Here is an 18,644-nt window from a genome sequence, read left to right as displayed (position 1 = left end):
ATATGACTTACTTCGGTAGAGGGCCTACTGGCCATGGATGAGGAGTGGGTTAATTGCTTATGTGATAGCCTGTAAGTGATGCCAACTGGTGAAAGTGGGGTGTGACGGTGGCAACTCACCCCATGGAACCTATTCGTGTATCAGAGGTCGGGGAGTTACATTCGGTTTGCATCATGTATCCCTTTCCAGTGACAGCCAGCGGAAGCTAATATGTCTTAATGATGACAGAACACCTGTCGCGGCAGCGACAACGATCACTGGAGTGGTCATGCCTCCAATTGTGGCCAAACACGGGGTACCAAAAGTGACCCTAGCGAATCCGGGGCCTTAACTTGGGGGTGAAAAGTTCAGGAGTTGCTTGCAGATGAACATCAAACGGCTAAAGATGGCACCCTACCATCCTCAAACAAACGGCCTACCGGACGAATAAGGACTGGCTGGTGGCCAAAGGAAGTGACTGGAAAGTGAGCTTGCCGATGGCCGTGTCGAAGCATCATGTGTCGATCCAGTCAACACCAGGCATGCCCCCATTCACGTTGATCTAGGGTCGACCTTTACGCCTTTCGATTGGTCAGGAAATAGGGTTGTGGCCGACAACACGCCTGCCTCTNTGTTCGGTTATTGGGGACGGCTGGCCCCCTTACAGCACCCTTAATGTAGAAGCAGCTGACGCAGAGAAACTGGTCAGGAGAATTAGCTTATTGGCTTTTGTGGTCGTCCTGTAAACTCGTGCATTTGATGTGCTAGGAGGCCTTTGCAGGTGTGGCATAGCATACCGCGCTTTACGTTGGACGGGCAGCCATTTCACCCTCATCTGTTGTGGTCTAATGATGGCTGCAGAGCGCGGTCGGTCTTAACCAATGTCATTGCTAAGACTGGATGGAAAATAGGAACTGAGCGCGAAATGACAAGTGTTACCTCCTACATGTTATGTTGGAGTGATAAAATTCAACAATGACTCGTGTGCACTCTATGAATAGATTGAAAAGCGAAAAAATTCTTTCACAACTTTGCGCGAGGGTAAAACGAAGCCGATTTCGGACGTATCGCCTGCTATATATTTTCTCTAGTTGTGGATGTATGTGCCTCCTCGCCTGAGGGACTTCGGGGCTTGAGGTTGTTCCTCTTTTTCATCCTTTTGCAGCTGATATGCCACACGTTTTGTGTGTACGCTGGGGTGTATTTTAGCAGCAGTGTAACTGGTTGGCTCCACGTTTGTTCACGCGAGCTGCATTGCTAACTCAATGCTCCTTAACCACGGCAATCTCTGTACACATGCCCACCAGCATAATGCTCCAAAATAACAAGTACCGACTATTTCATATGGGCAGCGGAATACTTTGGAGGTTTTTCTCCAAAGAAAAAATGTATTTTAACGCATAAAGTGTTCATGCGTTTGTGTCTTGTCTCGCCTAATTGGGTTTGTCTTCTTCCATCCACAGAAATTGCTTTAACCCCCTGCATTCGGAAATTTGCTGCTCCACAATACTTTCACAGTAATGAAGGTCACCAAGACATACCAGCGTTATGATCAGGTGCAGCGTTTTGGTGTTGTTGCGAGTGAACAGCCAAAGATATCTTATGTTCGGATGGGTCAAGGAATGGACATTTGTGCATCTGGTGCCACGCAGTGTGTAATCATATGGAATCTAAAGACATGTGAAGCGGTACGAAGTACTTTAATCGTAACTTTTGTTCAGCTTTGTTTACTTGAAAGAGATTTGTCTGCCTCAAACGTGTCTTGTCATTGTTCATCATGGAATGAGTCATCTAGAGGCTTGAAAGTTGCCGTCGGTTATGACGACGGATGGGTTTATGTACATCAAGTCAGCACTGTATCGTGGGACTCAGAACTCGAATGTCACTTTCGTGCAGGCCGTGGCAGAGTGTCTTCCGTTGAATTGAAGGAAAATATTCTGGTCTGTTCCGCAGTGAGTTACTTTCCACCTGCACCAATTTGAAGGATTCCGAAATAAACGTTCTAGATCTTGTATCTGGCACAGGCTCAAAGCTGAGAGGTCATAAGGGCCTTATCACACGCTTGAAACTCCTAAACTTCGGTCCCATCCTTGTGTCAAGGTCAGTGGTCTTTTTTAGTAGCTGTTTATGCACTTATTGGTTTCATTCAATGTCACTTTGTTCGAATTTAACGTGTGTAAACAAAAAATGGAAGAGTAGTGACAGGTAAAGATTACCACTCTCCATAGCCAGACGTTTACCGACTTAGGTTCTTCTGTCCTACTAGTTTCACTTGTCATTCACCAGCCAGGACTTTGGCATATCTCTGTGTTCCATCATAGATGTAGTACTCTTCTTTTCGGATATTGGCGGGATGATTTGCTACTTATGTGGCCCACCTTAGACCATTTTTGGCATCACGTGTGCGAGTTCTATGTCCCAACTAGGAGGCAACCAATTTCTGCATACAGATTCAGCCAATGGCTGTCTCGGGAGTGTACTTGACTTGTCCAACGTGCTACTCGTAGGGTCGAAACGTGGTTACACTTAATTGCGTGCCAACTGCCCCGTGAGTGGTAGAAAATTTCTGGCTCCTCCCAACACGCGGATAAATACATAACCTTTTACAAAACATTCCTGTATAAAACCGTAACACTGCGTCAACCGTTGTTCTTATGCTAACTCCCTTCTTCTCCGTTGTGATGTGACAAGCTTATCGTTGCGTGACGGTCTTTGTTTATCAGGAACCCGTTGAGCTCGAGTCATATCACTCAGCATTCGGTCTCTTATCAGGCTTGTCATTGAACGGAGGCCGGTCAGCCACTCCTGGGTTGTTGGTGGTTGCAGCTATGTTGACTGAAGTCGGTTGCCCTAATAACCCTACACTCGTAATATCTGTCCGTGTTTAAGCTTCTGAAGCGAAAGCTTTGGATGAGAACCTCAGTCCCCATATCTGGGTTTCAGCCCTTCTTGGCATCTCACCCCATACACAACCACGACCTCACGAAAGTCATCGAGTTACATTTGGGACTTAATGCATCCGTGTTTTCCAGTGGTCTGTTGCCCGACCAAAAGCTGCTGCGTTGAAGGTGTGCTAAGACTTGCGTTCTGCGGTGATACCATGGGTTACGCTTGAACTCCCTCAAGGTTCGACTGTGCTAACAAGGCTAACGTAGAGCAGGTACTTTCCATCTCCATCGCGGTTAATTTTTTGGAGGCAAATTCGCGGACAGTTTTCATATAGTGCTAGCTTTTGGAATAACCAAAATCCTCTGGCTACATGGTTTCATTTTAGTGGCGTACCAGTCACGGACAATCTCCATCAGTAAATGATGGCGAGATGGCTCAAGTGGTTAGAGCGCGAATTTACTGACCGGAAGGTCCTTGGTTCGAACCCGACCTCCGCCACTCGACTTCCCCTGTCTAGGCTTGGGCAACCTGACAGTATCCCAGCCCTCGTGCTTCCTTCCGGTGGCATGGCAGCTAGGCACCGAAAGGGCGCTACAGCTGAACGATTTATTTTATTTTTATTTTAAATGATGGCGTCGAATAATAACCGACTGACACTTCTTTTGGGAAACTTGTGTGGATTCTGCAGCCGCTTCCTTCCCCATTTTTAGGAGCAATGGAAGGGTCGCAATACGAAGCGGACAGATCCCGAAGTCAAACAAATTTATCGGGATCATCTGGGCTGTCGAACTGCTATATCGTTTGATGTCAGTGTGAAAAAGGTTGCCGAATCTTTGCACGCTGTCGAGAGTTTCGACGGCGGCACAGTAACGCTAGTCTTACCCATTTACTGGATATCGGGCAGAATAGTGGCACTACTTGAGTCTCAGAAGAATGTTCCCGTCTTTACCGAACGTAATTTAATCCAGTGAACTATCAGACTTCGAGTGGAAACCAGCGTACGTGCCCACCGTGAAGCCTGGTTGTAGGGAATAAGAAAGGTACGCAGTAAAAGCAACAACTTCCACGAATTATCGCCCTTGGTTGCTTGACATGACCATCTGTCAGGGTCAATAACCCTTTGTCTCATCCTGACCTGACGGTTGCCAACGTAACTGATTTGTTTGATAGGCGATTTCATCCTGCGTTGCCAAGTCATGAATTGGCCACCATTGGGTAATCTCCGTTCGGTGCATGGTTGGGCAAAGAGGGTTGTATCAATCAGATGGTCCTGTAGCATGTCCTAACCAGTGTGACCTATGAAATGCAAATAGCGGACGAGTCCTTTTTTTCCTGAGACCGTCTGGCGTACATCGGCATGGCTAATCCGACGTTCCGATCAATGATTCAGAGACGCCTATGATCAAACGCTGACAGCTTTTGTAGTTTCTCTGTGTATGGAGGTAAAACTACTGGTTCATGTGGCAGTATCACGCCGCCCCATCTTATACTGTGACATTGACAGACTACTGACGTCAATTCGGTGTCGAATTGGTATCTTCATCCAGTCCTTTGGGATTTATGCATCTGCCCAGTTACACAAACTTACCTACCACGTCGTGGCCGGTCCGTGAGCACAAGGTTTGGCTTTGACCCCATCCAGCCTTGTAGCAGCATTTTATGCTTTGCAGGTATGAAGCGCATTCCAAGCCTGCAAAATAATTTGGATTATGTAAGTGATCAGCATCTTTGGAAGATCTGCATGGAATAGGGCGATTTTGTACGTTTGAACGCCTCGAAGAATGCGCCAGGTTTCAGAGGCGGTAAGAACAGTTTCAACCAGCACGTCGACAACATAAAAAGACTGTTCTTTCAATGCCTGGCTGCCGTATCACGCAGAGGAAGCACGACAGCTGGGGTGCTGCCAGGTTGCCCAAGCTTAGACAGGAGAAGTTGAGATGCACAGGTCCGGTTTGAACCGCAAGCCTTCTGGTCAGTAAATTCGCGCTCTAACCACAGACATCTTGCCCTCATCGACGACGAAGTTTCAGATAGATGGTGGGAACAGCCTTGTCGTACATCATTGCATGCGATGAGCTCAGGCGAAAGCTTACATACACCCAATGGCGCTCGCAGGAGTTTGAGGCCGGTCACAAACTCCTCGAGTGGTTCAGGAGCACCAGATATACCCGCGTAAAGCTCGCACACTGGGCATTCCGGCTACAAGAGTATGACTGGCATGAGTATGATCTGGCACATGCCGAGGAAAAAGAACTACTTGGTCGATTGGTTATAGAGACTTAAGATGAGGACTTAAAGACCATGATCGGCGCCAATAGCCTCGTCGTCAAACAGAATCATGGGAAGTTGGTGCAACCAAAGCGGTAGGATCCTGTACTGCGTTAGGTCGCAGCTGCCTTGTTGGACTGAAGGGGTATTGAGAACGTGGAGGAAGAGAACTGAACACCTTCAGGAAACACTTCGATAGGCTGAGCCTGAGTGAAGCTGCTATAATATCCGGGGACGCCAGCGAGTCTTACTGCTCGTGATACCTCGCGTGTTGAGACGGAAGCTTATCACTGAAAGCCACGGGGTGGCGAGCACAAGGAGCACCAAGATATGACTTACTTCGGTAGAGGGCCTACTGGCCATGGATGAGGAGTGGGTTAATTGCTTATGTGATAGCCTGTAAGTGATGCCAACTGGTGAAAGTGGGGTGTGACGGTGGCAACTCACCCCATGGAACCTATTCGTGTATCAGAGGTCGGGGAGTTACATTCGGTTTGCATCATGTATCCCTTTCCAGTGACAGCCAGCGGAAGCTAATATGTCTTAATGATGACAGAACACCTGTCGCGGCAGCGACAACGATCACTGGAGTGGTCATGCCTCCAATTGTGGCCAAACACGGGGTACCAAAAGTGACCCTAGCGAATCCGGGGCCTTAATATGGGGGTGAAAAGTTTAGGAGTTGCTTGCAGATGAACATCAAACGGCTAAAGATGGCACTCTACCACCCTCAAACAAACGGCCTACTGGACGAATAAGGACTGGCTGATGGCCAAAGGAAGTGACTGGAAAGTGAGCTTGCCGATGGCCGTGTCGAAGCATCATGTGTCGATCCAGTCAACACCACGCATGCCCCCATTCACGTTGATCTAGGGTCGACCTTTACGCCTTTCGATTGGTCAGGAAATAGGGTTGTGGCCGACAACACGCCTGCCTCTGGAGGAGATAGGTGAGGAAAGGAAAAAAGCTTGAAAGAACTTGACCGCCGTTCAGGAAAGGACTAGATAGATAAATCAGGTGTGAAGGCTTGACCATTCTCCATAGGAACAAACGTTAAATCGACAGATCACCAGATTGCTGGAAGGAGCGAGCTGGGGTCACAGAATTGGGAGAGACGGTGGCAAACCCCGTTTGTCGTTACTGACTTTCAAGGGAACCTTTGTACAATTCAAGACGGTCGAGGGTCAAAAAGAATAAACGATGACCAGCTTCAAAAGTAGCACGATACACCTGAAAGAGCGCCGAATATCACTTTCTGAGGCAAATGAAACATCAGTCCTTCACCCGACCTTTGAAGGAGGAAGGTATGCAACGGTGCGTCCTAGTGCTGAGGCATGCGAGTAGTTTATTGTCCGCCCCCGCATCTGGTGGAAGGTGAATGTTACTACGAAAATTATGGAACCGGTTTGCAGTGTTCTTTTACTATTTTCTATTCAATGGACATCCAAGAAAGTTCAAGAGGATGTACCCGAATGTTTAGTTTTCAAATACTATACAGATGAGATGTTTACTTTCGTGTGTAGTGGCTTGCAAATGCATAGTTCTCATTTACTAATAAATAACTCCGCAGCCAAGGGCTCTCCTCCTTTACCAGGTCCGCTTAAGCACGATGCGGGGCGATATAGTGGCACTTCCTGAATCCCGGGAAAATGTTTCGGCCGGTCCTGGACATAACTTGGCCCGACGAATGACAAGTGAAAATGAGCTTGCACGCCAACCATGAGGCTTCGCGGACACTGAAGTATAAAAAAGCGGAAGAAGCCCAGAAAGCCCGAAGTACCGGTAGATTATTTCAGCTGACCCATGCGACTGGTCCCTGGCTTTGAGCGGAGTCATCAGGGATCATATTGATGCGACCTTAGAAAAAACCCGCTTCCACTCATTTGGGTCCTACAGACGTTCATTGCTGCGGGATAGCTCAGTGGTTAGAGCGCGAAATTACTGACCGGAAGGTCCGTGGTTCAAACCCGACCCCCGTCTCTCAACTTGCCCTGTCTGGGCTTTGAAATAGCTACGACGTCAAAGAGGCATATTTCTGAATATCAATGGACTTGTGTATCAGGCCACAGTACGGGGTGTTTTATTGTATGGCCTCTTCCGGCAGTGGAGTGGAAACGTCTTCAGGTGGAGGCTGGAGTCGGTGAATCCGTAACGACTTGACGAGTTTAACGGGGACTTTCATAGAAAAGTATGTCCAGCACCAGAGGCTGAGTTGGTTGGGCCGAACCATGCTTTGCTTTTTACATACCAATTCAGAGTGACATTGGCGGGGAGTTGACCAACCTCTTACTTGGCAGAGGAGTATGAATGAGATTACAACAAGTCAGTTTTGTCGGCGTGATTCGGCTTCCAAAATGAGGATCGCGTGATCCCCAGTGTAACTGATTGAGAACGCTGTTAGATATGTTTACTGATCGACGTCAGTGGCGTTCCTGTTATCACTTTCTATCGAGACTGCCTGAGAGTCTGGAGGTGTAGGGACCTCAGTATGACTGTAGTAAGCTAGCTTTAAGTCTCTTCCCCATGTACTTTTTTCACAATAACGCTTTCCAATAAACCATGTTTGTACGGCAGCGAAGCATCAGTGTTGGACACATGTTATGCCGTTCATTGTGATGATGATGATGTACGGTGGGTGTCACCCCTAGTCAGCCAAGGCGGACCCTTTTTAGGCCTAATCACGTAGACATTCATATCACCGGCAGGAATAACGATGTGCGTACATCTCGCTGACCGTAGTAACCGTGATAAATATTGGTCGAAGCTGTCTTAGCTTCAGACCTGCCTTTTGTCGGATCGTGTTGCTTTGTAATCTATTAATCTGAGTCAGGCAACCGAAGAGCGCAAAGTGAATTGTTTACTGGAGTGTTGTCTAGTAAAGTGCAGTCAGCTCTAAGGCTAAGCATGATTTCCGCTCCGTAGTTATCACGAAGCATTGCATCAGGATGATCAGGCACTTTAACAGTGGAATGCGGGGAATCTGGTTTCATCCCGAGCGGTTTGGGGTAAATGAGCGAACTGGAGTTCTGTGCACGTGTTTCCGAGGTACAAACTACATCGGCTGTGAGAGAAGATAGAGGATGAGCGATAGATGCTTGCTTCCCGATTGACACACTACTGTCGTGAAAACTGCAATGTGAGACGGTACTATTTCATTCAGTTAACATTTATTTCGATTTATTTTTTTGGTCAACGGCTAGGTTATTGACGACTAACTTCATCAGAAGGACGCGTTTGAGGAATTTGTCGGGGAGGGTCCGTCAACGGAGATCTGTAAGGGCGAATTCTGCTTCCGTGTTGCCAAGATCAAAGAATAGGGCTTGGTTTAAGTACTCCGCTCTGAGTATCTGACTCCAAAATCCGAACCGCGAGGCAGTCGTTGTTAAGGTTTTGCTGGCGGGGGGGGGGGCTTTTCCAGAAGCCAATGACTCAATAGTCTGACCCACTTGACTGGCAAGAGGACACGCAGAGTAAGTTATAGGTGGCCCTTGATGCTACTGCGCACGACAGATTCGTTTTGAGCGGTCTCTGGTTAACCATAATACTTTCAACCGTATTGTATAGTTTCTCGACGGTTACGATAACTGATGGGTTGCATCAGTGTACAGTGTTTGAGGTCGGTCCTTTATGAGCCGCCTTTCCTGGGGGGATGCCAGCATCGCTGCTGCCACGAATACGGACATTTTGGTCTCCCGAAAAGCCCATCCTATTGCCTTCATCATAGAGGATTGCGCACACGTATTGGTCGAGATGGCTCAAGTGGTTAGAGCGCGAACTTACTGACCGGAAGATCCGTGGTTCGAACCCGACCTCTGCCATTCGACTTCCCCTGTCTAGGCTTGGGCGACCTGGCAGTATCCCGCACGGAGGCGAACTGCCTCCTCCTTGTGGCTTTGCAACCTTTCAACGGAGTTTTCGTCCTATAATTGAAGCCAGTCCATATTGAAAAGACGAATAACAATGTTCCATAAGGCTCAATCGTCCGAGAAAAGCCACGAGAGAGCAGTCACACGATGAGCAGCGAGTACTCGTTGATTGTCCATTAGGTACATAGTTGTGCAGTAGTGTAGTACGGTCGCAGGCATACCCCTCGAAGGCGATAACGTCCTGCGCGTAGTTGGATAGCTTTGGAGATATGAACATCTCGTTTATCTTCTTAGGAAGTTGACGTGTGAGCTTGATATAGCTCGGTGATTGAATCGCGAACTTACTGACTTTGAGGTTCTGTGCCTCGAACCCGACTCCGGGCATCCTGACTACTCTGAGCTTGGGCAACCTGATAATGTCCCAGCCCTCATGCTTCCTTGGAATGGCATTGCAGCTATGCACCGGAATGTGTTACAGCTGAACGCTGATTCTGTTATTTTACGTGTGAGTATACTTTGCTGCATTATTCGAAAACCGCTTTATCTTTCAAGTTCCTTTCGGCTTGGATGCTAAGATGCAAGGTTCTGATCAAAGAGTAGCTTTTTCTATATCACTCCCTGACTTTGGGATAGCTGCTATCTGGGCTTGGGCGTTGTGAGATTTTGCCAGTCCTATCACATCCTCTGGGTTTCCGAGTGACCTTGTACCAAATGATATCATCTCTGAGTAGTTTTCTTTGACTCAGTGGGCTGTGTTCAGGTAGCAGGATCACATTAGTTCTTTCGAAGAACGGCTGTCCAAACTGGTGTCTGAAGTTATACGCCTGAACTAGAAGGAATGTCATTTACCTCCTTATTTCTGGAACGATTACCGTGTATACTGGGCGAGGATCGAGAGCCAGTTCAAAGGTTTAAGGGCAATCGAACCCGGGCCGTCGCGAGATCACTTCCCGACATCTTGCTCACTTGGCCACTCGGATGGTTTTCGCCCGAGTTCTGAACTGACACTCCGTCTGTCCGTGCGTTATGCACACCACACCTCCACCTGCAACGTTGACAGGCTGTATTCCTGGATCCAACCTGGTAAAGGTTAGTAAAATCATGAGCTTGGAGCTGCCTTTGACCCCCCCCGTTTTCCAGTGTGACGGATCAGGGCCTATCAGCCCGGCGCACCGACGGTGGGCTTCGTCTTATTGATAACAGTCATTGATATCTCCACTTCGAATATTCACGTTGAACCCTGGATTTATCATCTTCGTGCTTAGAACGTTTCCTTCTGGAGATGTTTTTGGTGGCGCTGGCCAATCAGTATTGGAACAGAGACAATAAAAATATTGGATCAGTTTCGTACTGGAGGAATATAAATGCAGACTATTCTGGAACAAAACATTCAAATCACGTGAGAGATCTCAGCGTCTTTGAGACAGTCAAATAGGAGTTTTCTGTCACTCGCTGACATGCTTATGAGGAACGTACAAGTTACTGATAGCTTACTACCATTTGGGGCGAGTTAGATCCTCATTTTTGTCATTTTGTAGAAAATCTTTTGTTTAAAGAATCGGCTCCGAGTTGCGTCGTCTTCCTTCTCGGATATGCGGCCGGAATTGAGAAAAAGCATTAGATTGTTGTTTGACTCAAACGGGATCCGAAAATTCGTTTATTTCACCCGTTTATCCCACAATTTAGTTTGTCGTGGTGGTTATTTGTGGGAGACGTTTGATAGACTTGCTTCCCTTTAAAGAGTGGGCTGTCTGAAGCGGACAGGGTGGCCATTTTGAATGGCGGCTGCTTCAAAACGCGTGCCCCACCAGTTTGTAGTGCCTCTTGTTTTCCATAACCTTGATGTCAATGCCTCTTTGGCAGGGAGTCACATCTTTTTCCTTCTATGGAGCAACTATTATTTCTCAGTTTTCCTGGTTTGTTAGTTGACGATCTTAGCACCTGCTGAGAGATTTGGTTTGCATCCATTACTTTTCCTACTTTAAGTGCACAAGATTCGTTCATCAAGTTCTGGGATCTGAGGAACATGCACTGTTTCGCGACTCTTACGGGCCATCCAGGACCTGTGTGGGATTTCGCCTTGAGTACTGACGACCGATTACTAGTGAGTGGGACTGCCGATTCGCAACTACGGTTATGGAGGCTGACCTATTTCGATCAAGTAAGTCTGAATGACCTCTATCAGGATTTCTCCGTACCTCGGTCTGAATTGCACGTTTCTGCTCACAAATTCTGAACTTACGAGTCATCTGTTCTCAGAAAAGCCCTTCAGAATGTCAATTTTCTCTGCACGTTTATCAGCAAGACGTTTTACATCTAAATCGCTTCGTAAACCCCCCACTTTGGTATTACACGCTTTACTGGATTCAACGGATCTATCAAACCACGATTGTCACCTGAGTTTAGTACTCACACCCGTTTCGTAGTCTGAGGGGATAGAATAGCTATTGTGTTTTTCAAATCGAAGCAGAGTTTGACCTTTCGAAGGTGGGAGGCAAATTTTTAGATCTAAAAGAAAATGTCATTTGTGATAAACGCATTCGTGGATCTGTTTCCCGCCCAAGCCCAATACTGCCACTAATCATGAGCGTCGTCTTCAGCGTTGATGTCATACCGATGTTAAGTAACCGTATTTCGTCGCCCTGAAATTCAAAGGCTTTTGAGTAACGAAAACAATCACGTTTATTTGGAGAAAGTTCTGTGACGGACAGAAAAAGCAAACACGTAAGAAGAGTGATCCGGTTCCAGCTTAGAACACATCTCCAGACGAACGTCAGACGAATTTAGTCTTCCTCCCCCGTTTATTTGCACCGGGCTTGAGTGCAACTCGATTTTCCTTCGTGTATTCAGATTTTTTTCGTCCATACACTCACTTTTAGGGGACTGCTCATTTGAAAGGCCGAATCCAAATAAGAGCACATAGAGGAGTAATTCGGTGATGCATCTCACATTATGAAAATGCATAACCAAGATAGCGATAAGAAATCGCACAATTCGACCATTTCCGGTCAGCAATTTGACATGAAGAAAGGAGGTAGACAGAAGGTTTTATTCTCATATCGAAGGATCTTTGTGTGCACTGAGTTGATAAGCAGTGAATGCAAGTGCTTATTTTGTAAAATAATCAGATAGATGTCATATTTTGTGTTATTTAGTCACAAGGTCCACACGGTAACAGCCAAAATGTGCATATTTTTGACATCAGAATCAGAACAGCTTCTTCAACATAAGAAGGTAAAATAAAAAAGGTAGACTAAACCAAACAGTACGATTCCAGAACACTAGCGTTTTTATGGGGTGATTCTTGTGCTAATTGAGCGTTGGAAACCTACTCATTTAACATCTTACTTGTTCTGTTGTGAAAATGTGAAAATTTCTTCTCCCACATGAATATCGAATCACACTGTGGACAAAAATCCATCTCTTATAACATAAGTCATATTACTCTTGTGCCTTTGGTCAGTTTCCGCTACAGTTATAAACAGACATCTTAATTTCGTTAAGAAAGACAAGTCCATCTATTCGTTTCGCGATTTCGTGGTGACCGTCGTCTGTTATAACTTTGCCTTTCCTACAACACCAGTCATAAGATGTCCTTCCTTTGTTGCGTTCTCCGTTTGTGTAGGAAGCCTACTTATCCGAACCTCCCCCATCAGAGGCCGAACCAACAGAAGCATCTGGTGAAGAAGTGGTCGTTCCTCTGTCGCAGCGACAGGCTTTGATTCAAGCTGAGTTTTTGGGATGTATTCGTCGATCCGGTTCACGACGAGTGCACACGTTACTCATCGACCAAACTGGGACGTTCATCCTCTGTCAGGTGAGAACTACATACATTGCGCATATTTTCACTCACTACAGCTTCTGTTCGGTCGAATAATTGCCTCAACTATCAGGTCTAATTTTATGCAAATGTGCATCGCAAGGTCCACCCGTAATATTCAAACTCCGACGGTGCAGTTCTTTGAGCGATGTGTAGTAGCGGATCATAACAAGATATAGCTTATTTGGTCCTTTTGGTTTCTGGTCTAAAGGATCTTCTTTGGCACATATCATCACTTGCCAATATTTAAACCAAACTCTGAAGGGCACACCGGTCCTCTTCGTTGACGGAGTAGATGGCTCAGTATCTAAGACGAGAACGTAATAACCGGAAGGTCCATGGTTCGAACCAAGCACCGGTATCTTCTTCGCTCCTGTCTAGGCTCGCACAACCTGGTAATATCTCAGCCCTCGTGCTTCCTTCGGGTGGTAAGCTATGCACCGAATGGTTGTTACAGCTGGAGGAAAAACAGGAGCTGTAGAAGATGCCTCATTTGCACTCCTACAAAGCCTGCTTCGAGTATTTGGCTTGCCAACTAACCGGCTTCGATATGGCAGTTTCATCGTCGGCGCGTTAGCTTCTTCAGGTTGCGCTGCTGACAAATACCTTGTGAAAGGTCACATAATTGCTAGAAAGCAGTTACGAAAACTAAACAGGGGCTTTTTGTATTACTAATTATTGATCACATCTTCATTTTTTAGCCACAATCATATGCATAGGAGACCAAAAACACTGTCGTAAACTCAGTCCCCCATAATGCATCGTGCTGATGCCTGTCTATAACAGCACCATCCAGCTTTCTACCTCCTTCTACTGCAACACCCGATGGTGTATGTAGTTTCGCTCTCCTAGCGGTTATTATCAGCTCTCACGTTTGATCTCGCATTTCAGGCTATTGTGGTTGCTGCCTTTGGCGTAGAAAAAAGATGTGCGACTGTTAAACGCTGATGCGGTTGCTCTTGATGATGACTTCACGGTATTCGGGTGATGTGACGTAGTGTTGACCAGATTCCATTGGAATAAAAAGATACTAAGTGATACAAATGTCGTTTCCCGTTCGATTGGGGTATGTGTCCCAGTATTTTAGAGTGCATAGGGTAGAACGGGTGAACTACGACAGCAAACCTGGTCGTGATGTTTAAGGCGGCAAGTTTGATTGTTCTATCTTAATGTTAAAAGAATTTGTTAGATTCTCGTCCTCCTCACATCCGTTTCCACAGCCTGACTCCCGCCCTTCACCTGATTACACCCACACCACTCCATGCGTTGACAGAATAGCATTAAACGCGCCCATCATACATGTCGGACCAACGTCCTAGTTTACATACATGATGCACTGGGAATTCTTCGACAGCCCACGATCAGTTTCACGGGGCCCAGGCAGGCGCAGTTCCCAAGTTTTCGTCAACCTTGTGTTCTACTTGAGACCAAATCGTTCTAAATTAGCGAAATGCGCTCATCTGCAAAAAAATTGGTTTTTGCGAGAGACTCACTTGGGACCCAGCTGAACCTCTCGTTTGTGATGTCTCCTGGCAACTGAATGTGGTGCATCAGGCCGTCTCATGTTTCAGCTGGTGCGATATTCGAGATATCGCGATACATGTATGTACGTAATTCACTACTCATAAGGCTGCTGAGTTTCTGGCGAAAACCAAATTTGTTTGCAAATGAGTGTATTTCGCTAATGTCCTACTTTACTCTTCGTAGCCATACTGATAGCTTACGTAGTTTTTATTGTACCATTTATACTAGCTCACTTTGCTATGCGGTTCCCAATTTCTTGCATTTTTTCTTCATGTAGTCTTTCGATCGGAACTTGGAGGTATTCCGTGTGCTCGATGAGGAAGCAAAGGCGAAACGACTAAGGAAAAAGATGAAGAAGGCGAGAGAGTGAGTTTGGTGTGCACGTTTTCATATGTTTGCGCATAACATTAAGAGCTCGTGATGCCTCAGTGGTTAGGGCGCGAACTGATTGGCCGGAAGGACCTCTGCATGCCGATAGCTCCTGTCTGGGTTTGGGTATCCTGGCAGTGTCTCAGTGTTCGTGCTCCCTTCGGGTGGCTTTGAAGCTGAATGGTTATTATTATTATCACGTAGCACTAAAACCTACTGATGCGCTGGGCCCTGTTCCTTTCTTTTCTCTGTGATGAAAATGTTCGTTTCGTTTGCTTCATAGATGGTTGCCGAAACTTAAAGTGGGACTACAGATAGCAAGGGAAAATAGTATGGTGTTTCGTCAAGTCGGAAATAGTTCAGTCGTGAAAGCGTGATACACTGATTATCGAAACGGCAGTCCTCTTCTAGGACCGGAAAGCTTGACATTATATCAGCCGTCATGCTTCCTTTGAGGTATAGGGCAACTAAACAGCCGCAACTAAACGACCGAATTCGCGGTGCGACAAAAGAACACACATTTTTACCTTATTCACACAATTTAAAGCAACACATTTTCGCACTGTAGACCATTTTTCGTCCAACTAGTTGTGCGACTCGTCTGCCTCTTTAGCCTTCCTAGCACAGGATTGATTCTGTTCGAATCGTTTTACCTCGCATGCCCTTGCGGCACACACAGATTGGTCCCATTCACCATACCACATTTTGGACGGAAATGCAGAATTAAGGCTGATGGCTTCATCATCCGTTCTCGCGAACAGGTCCTCCATCTTTCTTTTTTCTGACCATCGAACCTGTTGTTGAGCTCCCCTTGCTCACCAAAGGTACCCCTCACATCCCACTATGTTAGGTTGGCGGCTAACATTTGGTTCTGAGACTGCTATCATATGGAATCTTTTTTCGCTTCTCATAACCTATTAGTGTGTCTCTAGGTCCATTCGTCAACGTTGTTCTGGTAATTCTTAGCACGCATCCTACCACGAAAGCGATTGCCACGCCTTGACTTTGTTTTGCAGCAAAGGTGAAGGTGCACCTTCGAAAGTATCTCTGGATATTTCGGATATGATACGTCCCCTTCTTCGTTTGACACTGCCTGCCAAACCAGCCAGCTGTGATGTCCATGTCGCAAAACCGGTTTGGAAGGATGGTACAATTGTGGGTACCCGTCTACAGGTAAATGTTGCAAAAAAAACTACCCATTACATCATCAAGTGTTGTTCTACAAGGTTTTACATCACCCAATTAACCGAAATGCTTCGATTCCCATTTGTAGTTTCTGTGCGCTCTGAAAAACAACACCATTGATGAATTGGAGGTTACGATACCTGTAGCCAGTACGATGAAGCTCCAAACTATTTCCGTTGTGAAATCTATCCAGACAAAAGGTGTTCGAGTTCGCCTAATTAACAGAATTTGTGCTCCTGGCCACCGGACACCCCCTGTTGCTTGTTGCCTAACCGGTGATGCTTTAGGTGTATTCACTTTGGCACGCACGGAAGCCAAACTATGGAATAGGTATGTTGTATGGTTCAGTTGCTGTGTTTATTATTTCTTGCGGAGTCTTTTTCATTATGCTTTCCAGTTTTTTTTTGGGGGGGGGAGAGGGCTAGATGGTCCAAGTCGTTAAGAGCGCGAATTTACTGACCGGAAGGTCCGTCGTTTACTGAACGGATTTTCTCTATATTCCTACAGAATGTCACCTGAATTTGTTTTCAGCGGAAACACGCCATCCTGCTCCAGCTTTAACTTGCCCACCGTCTAACCTTTCAGCCCTTTTCTGATTTTCAACCTCTTTCGGCGGGTCCCTTGTTACTAGTGTTTGCACTTGGGGAATACTTCCTTTTAGACACTTTCAAACCCAAGCTGTCGGTCGTTTTCTGATGGTTCAACGGAGTTCATTCACCTATTCAGAGCAGCATGGACGCCACCGCGTTCGATGTTCTACTGGATATCTGAATAAATGAGGATGACAGTGTATCTTCCAGATTGCGAACTACCTGAGAAAACTGAAATCTATCCCATTCATGAGAGTAGTCTATCTAAAGAGGAGGATGCGGTTTTGGCTACTTTCCTGAACCCATCTTTGTAGTGTCACAGATTTTCGAGTTTCCTCCCACTGAGTATCGCTCCTTGTGCAAGCTGTTTGCGGTAGTCCTTAATCCCTGACCTCGTAATTGATTGTCATCTTCATGTATAGTTTGTCCCCGTTTTTGTGAATGGTTTAGTTTATGTGTTCACAAAAATGCATTCAACCACATCACCCACAGACCGTATCAACCGAGTGGCCTGTTCAGCCAGTTCACAATGCAGCGTATTTACTTTGGTTGCGGAAATCGACGTTAGAAATGGCCTTTGCCATGGGTCCATGATCCAATCAGGATCGATGGAGATGCGCACTTCATCCAGACAATTACACCAGAAGGGTTGAATTCTAAGTACATTTCTTCTAGACTACTTCGTTGTGCGGACCTGGTGACTTGGGCATCTACATCCTCCTTTCAGGAATGCCAACACCATTGATGAATTGGAGGTTACGATACCTGTAGCCAGTACGATGAAGCTCCAAACTATTTCCGTTGTGAAATCTATCCAGACAAAAGGTGTTCGAGTTCGCCTAATTAACAGAATTTGTGCTCCTGGCCACCGGACACCCCCTGTTGCTTGTTGCCTAACCGGTGATGCTTTAGGTGTATTCACTTTGGCACGCACGGAAGCCAAACTATGGAATAGGTATGTTGTATGGTTCAGTTGCTGTGTTTATTATTTCTTGCGGAGTCTTTTTCATTATGCTTTCCAGTTTTTTTTTGGGGGGGGGGGAGAGGGCTAGATGGTCCAAGTCGTTAAGAGCGCGAATTTACTGACCGGAAGGTCCGTCGTTTACTGAACGGATTTTCTCTATATTCCTACAGAATGTCACCTGAATTTGTTTTCAGCGGAAACACGCCATCCTGCTCCAGCTTTAACTTGCCCACCGTCTAACCTTTCAGCCCTTTTCTGATTTTCAACCTCTTTCGGCGGGTCCCTTGTTACTAGTGTTTGCACTTGGGGAATACTTCCTTTTAGACACTTTCAAACCCAAGCTGTCGGTCGTTTTCTGATGGTTCAACGGAGTTCATTCACCTATTCAGAGCAGCATGGACGCCACCGCGTTCGATGTTCTACTGGATATCTGAATAAATGAGGATGACAGTGTATCTTCCAGATTGCGAACTACCTGAGAAAACTGAAATCTATCCCATTCATGAGAGTAGTCTATCTAAAGAGGAGGATGCGGTTTTGGCTACTTTCCTGAACCCATCTTTGTAGTGTCACAGATTTTCGAGTTTCCTCCCACTGAGTATCGCTCCTTGTGCAAGCTGTTTGCGGTAGTCCTTAATCCCTGACCTCGTAATTGATTGTCATCTTCATGTATAGTTTGTCCCCGTTTTTGTGAATGGTTTAGTTTATGTGTTCACAAAAATGCATTCAACCACATCACCCACAGACCGTATCAACCGAGTGGCCTGTTCAGCCAGTTCACAATGCAGCGTATTTACTTTGGTTGCGGAAATCGACGTTAGAAATGGCCTTTGCCATGGGTCCATGATCCAATCAGGATCGATGGAGATGCGCACTTCATCCAGACAATTACACCAGAAGGGTTGAATTCTAAGTACATTTCTTCTAGACTACTTCGTTGTGCGGACCTGGTGACTTGGGCATCTACATCCTCCTTTCAGGAATGCCCGTTCATTCGAGAGCTTTCGTACGCGACATATTTGCTAAATAATGTCACAAAATCCGACCGTTCTTCATACTTTTCCCAATTCATGGCTCATGGAAAACCCTTTTTAAAAGCAACCCTTCCGAAGAGAAATCACTTTCTGAAACGTTCCCTATTGGGGGAGTACTATGCATGACCTAACACATGCTGTTTTTTGTGCAGACGA

The 18,644-nt window shown here is 46.2% G+C and overlaps 1 protein-coding gene across 1 annotated transcript in view; it reads left to right on the top strand.

The window, feature by feature from the left end:
• Positions 1-1,499: 1,499 nt before the first annotated feature.
• T265_05567 (hypothetical protein) overlaps positions 1,500-18,644 on the top strand; it is a gene marked incomplete at both ends in the record, with an annotated part of 31,502 nt that continues 14,357 nt past the window's right edge. Inside the window, 9 exons of the mRNA XM_009170608.1 lie at positions 1,500-1,667; positions 1,701-1,931; positions 1,964-2,079; positions 10,989-11,163; positions 12,628-12,819; positions 14,624-14,712; positions 15,732-15,888; positions 15,989-16,230; positions 17,218-17,445. Of these exons, the coding sequence (XP_009168872.1) occupies positions 1,500-1,667; positions 1,701-1,931; positions 1,964-2,079; positions 10,989-11,163; positions 12,628-12,819; positions 14,624-14,712; positions 15,732-15,888; positions 15,989-16,230; positions 17,218-17,445 (1,598 nt within the window). The remainder of the gene's footprint in view (positions 1,668-1,700; positions 1,932-1,963; positions 2,080-10,988; positions 11,164-12,627; positions 12,820-14,623; positions 14,713-15,731; positions 15,889-15,988; positions 16,231-17,217; positions 17,446-18,644) is intronic.

This window comes from Opisthorchis viverrini (assembly GCF_000715545.1).
Source record: "Opisthorchis viverrini unplaced genomic scaffold opera_v5_104, whole genome shotgun sequence".
Lineage (NCBI taxonomy): Eukaryota > Metazoa > Platyhelminthes > Trematoda > Opisthorchiida > Opisthorchiidae > Opisthorchis > Opisthorchis viverrini.
The sequence above is the reverse complement of the archived record's forward strand: the minus strand, read 5'-3'. Positions and strand labels throughout refer to the sequence as shown.